This window comes from Tachysurus vachellii, chromosome 26, assembly GCF_030014155.1.
Source record: "Tachysurus vachellii isolate PV-2020 chromosome 26, HZAU_Pvac_v1, whole genome shotgun sequence".
NCBI classification, from domain to species: Eukaryota; Metazoa; Chordata; class Actinopteri; order Siluriformes; family Bagridae; genus Tachysurus; species Tachysurus vachellii.
The window spans coordinates 8758444-8762293 of NC_083485.1; the positions used below are offsets into that span (position 1 = coordinate 8758444).

Sequence of the window (3850 nt, forward strand, 5' to 3'; positions counted from 1 at the left end):
CTTGGCTAGGCCACTCAAGTCTCCATTTTGTTTTTCTTCAGCCATTCAGAGGTGGACTTGCTGGTGTGTTTTGGATCATTGTCCTGCAGCAGAACCCAAGTTCGCTTCAGCTTGAGGTCACAAACAGATGGCTGCACATTTTCCTTCAGGATTTTTTGGTAGACAGCAGAATTCATGGTTCAATTTATCACAGCAAATTTTCCAGGTCCTGAAGCAGCAAAACAGCCCCAAACCATCACAATAGCACCACCACATTTTACTGTTGAACCATAATAAAACATTTGTTTAATCTTAAACATTAAAGTTTGACAAACATGCCAAAAAATCAGACCACTGTATGACCAGGAGACCAAATGACTTCCCTGTCAGTTAGAGTGATTGTAGCCCATCATGTGCATCTGTGAGATCATGTATTGAGAAAAGTTCAGTAAGTGTTTTCTTCTGAGTGTTCAGCTACCCCGTGATGTAGCAGTCTGGAAAAAAAACACCAAGTTTCAGTTGAAAGTAGGAGAAAGTGAAGTTTGATGGTCTTCAGATATTGTTATATCCTGACCAGGACAAAACTGTTATGAATCAACAACAACAATAAATGAATGAATGAATGAATGAATGAATGAATGAATAAATAAATAAAAAAATAAGATAAATAAAACCACACTATATTTAACTAAAACAGTGCTCGTTCTGAGAAAGTTTAGCCTCAGGTCAAATATAATGACAAAACTTTTCACTAATTTTCAGTGTCATAAGCTTAGGTTTTAATTGTTTGTTTTTGAACACAGTGTTTATAAAATTATTTTATTTTATATGCTAGAAATATAAAGTGAAAAGAACGTTTCAGGTCAGTCCAGTTGTAGTTTATTGTACATCCGGTAGGGGACCTGCTACGACCTTCATCGTGTCGAATCCGCTGCAGAGAAAGTACAGTCCATTAAAATGCTTTACAACGACGATATAAATATGTGTAATAAAACCTCTCTGTGTGGGTTTAATTATCGCATTTATTGTTGATTATTTACCGCACGATTTTGCTTCCATATCGCGTGTAATTTTGTGTCGAATCAGGCAATATTTTTGCATGCCGAGATTTACCAGGCTGTTAAAAGCACACCTTCATCATGGCGGCGCCCGTGAGGAGCAGCGATACTTCAGTTTCGGCGCCGTCTACAGCAGCGTCCGGAGCCGAAAATGTCCAACTACAGTACAGTGTTGTCTTGGATCATCTTATCGGCGACAGGAGACAAGTTAAAGACCTGAATCCGAGCGTTATGGGCGCTTTACCGAACCCGCACAAAACGGATGAGCAGAAGATGATTGAACGTGGAATGGAGAGCTGCGCTTTTAAAGCAACACTGGCGTGTGTCGGAGGTAACGAGATACACACAACAACCAACAGTATTACTTCTATATTGTCTTTATGAGTTGGACTTGAATGAAGCTGAATAATGACGGTCTGTCAACCACAATAGAATGATGAACTGCAGACATATTGAGAGTTTATGTGCCAAAGAGAGACAAAATGCTTTTATTACATTTCTATCTAGATCCCAAAACAAATATCGTGGTAGTGAGTTAGGGAACAGACATGAAGGGAATGGTTAAAGAAGCAATAACTGGCATTTATTTCTAGTAAACATCTAGAAGATGAATTTAATATGAAGTAGTTCACGTTGGAAACAATTGTGACCAGTGATTGGTCAATGGGAATGACCAGGATCAATGATTGGTCAATGGGAATGATCGGGATCAATGATTGGTCAACGGGAATGACCGGGATCAATGATTGGTCAACGGGAATGACCGGGATCGGTGATTGGTCAACGGGAATGACCGGGATCGGTGATTGGTCAACGGGAATGACGGGGATCGGGGACTGGGCATCGGGAATGACGGGGATCGGGGACTGGGCATCGGGAATGACGGGGATCGGGGACTGGGCATCGGGAATGACGGGGATCGGGGACTGGGCATCGGGAATGTAGGCACATAGAAGCTCAGGTCACACTGAATCTAACTCTCTCAACTCATATAACCATCTGATGTGATGTGAGCTGGGGAACTGTGTAACGTTCAGGACAGTCCCTAATGTCTACATAAAGAGTCACTTTTATGTTTTTGTTTGTTTGTTTGTAATAATTTCTAAAAGGATATAAATTCACCAAATCTAGCAGCAAAGTTATTGATTTGTGCTGGACTGAACTGCGCTACTGAGTAGATTCACTTGTGTTGATGCTGGGATGTTTAGCTAGCCTAGACAGTGACTACAGTATAAAGACTGATCAAATAAATCTCTAAAGCTAAAAAGACATTTTCTAAATGCTTTAACTAGGTCATTTCTTTTGTTTTGCCAGGTTTTGTGTTGGGTGGTGCTTTTGGAGTCTTCACAGCTGGCATCGACACCAATGTTGGGTTCGATCCTAAAGATCCGCTGAAGACCCCCACAGCGAGAGAAGTGCTAAGAGACATGGGACAGAGAGGAATGTCCTATGCCAAAAACTTTGCAATTGTTGGTGCCATGTTCTCATGTACAGAGTGCATTATAGAATCAGTAAGTTTTGCGATTGATTTCCCCAACTCATGGTATTTGAGAGGAAAAAAATCTAGAATCTAGCCTCTAACATGTAAATGCAACAAAATAGAGATAAAATAACTATTCTGTCGCAGCATCGCGGTAAATCTGACTGGAAGAATGCAGTGTACAGCGGCTGCATTACTGGAGGTGCGATTGGATTCAGAGGTAGGATTCACTTTAACATGTAAACACCTCTAACAAACATCACTGTTATGCCTGGTTTGTGCTGTACAATTTGTGGCCTGGTTTGTACACAGACCAAAATCACAATAATTCCTTGGTTAAATCCTTCCTGTTGCTACAGCACTCAGCTAAAAGCCACGAATAAGGGGATGGCACAGGATTATGCAAAACACCTGGGGCAAAATATCCTCCATTAAGCTCAGTTGAAGATTTTTTGTTATGTGACCTCATTTGTGTGTAAGCTTAGATCACAGTAATTGATTTTATGTAAAACGTAGTCATTTCCTTCTCGGATAATCATTGTGTAGTCCAACATGTAGAACGTTTTTTCTCCAACACTGTTCTAGACAGCCATGTTTTTATTGGGATCTTGTCATACTGTACAGTTGGATTGTAATGTTTTTAATGAAATTGCATAGTGTGAAGTTGCTTGTAAATCAGGGTTATTTATTCATATTTATCTGTGGTAATTGTAACTGTTTATTATCCACTAGCTGGGCTGAAGGCTGGGATTCTGGGCTGTGGAGGTTTCGCTGCTTTCTCTGCTGCGATTGAATATTACCTCAGATGAACGGCTGCTCCAGAGCTTCCCGAGTCGGACGAGCTCCTAACACGAACCTGTAAAAGAGCAGACTCCGAACGTCAGCAGGCTTTTCCTTACTTGTCAAATTATTTTGAAATTGTTCTCACGGAGAACCGACTTACCAATTCAGTGACCCGGAGAAGTGTGTAATATGATTTCCGAGTGTCCTGTTGGGGACACTGTAGACATGCTGCTTCAGGTTGCCTTTTTAACTCTGACAAGTGATCTAAACCTTTCCAAACGTTTTCCACACAATCAGAGGACGGCAAAAGCGGAAAGGGATCATGGTGAGAATTCCTGTCATCGAATGTTTATTGATGTGTACTGTGAGTGTCTTTTTTTTTTTTTTTTTTTGACCCAATAGCTGTTTATGTATATAAACATACAACTATTAAATAAAATATGAAACTTTATAGTGGGTTTTGGAATAGCTGGATGACTTCTGTGGTTAAAAAAATGACGAAACATTTTTGTGGTTTAAAGTTAAATGTCAAATTAAATATATGAGAGAA

General features: G+C 40.1%; 1 protein-coding gene across 1 annotated transcript; it reads left to right on the forward strand.

The window, feature by feature from the left end:
* Window positions 1-922: 922 nt before the first annotated feature.
* Window positions 923-3850, forward strand: timm22 (translocase of inner mitochondrial membrane 22 homolog (yeast)). Its single transcript, XM_060862820.1, has 4 exons — window positions 923-1368; window positions 2352-2548; window positions 2665-2737; window positions 3250-3850. The coding sequence occupies exons 1-4, from the start codon at window positions 1119-1121 to the stop codon at window positions 3324-3326; spliced, it is 597 nt and encodes a 198-aa protein (XP_060718803.1). The 5' UTR covers window positions 923-1118; the 3' UTR covers window positions 3327-3850.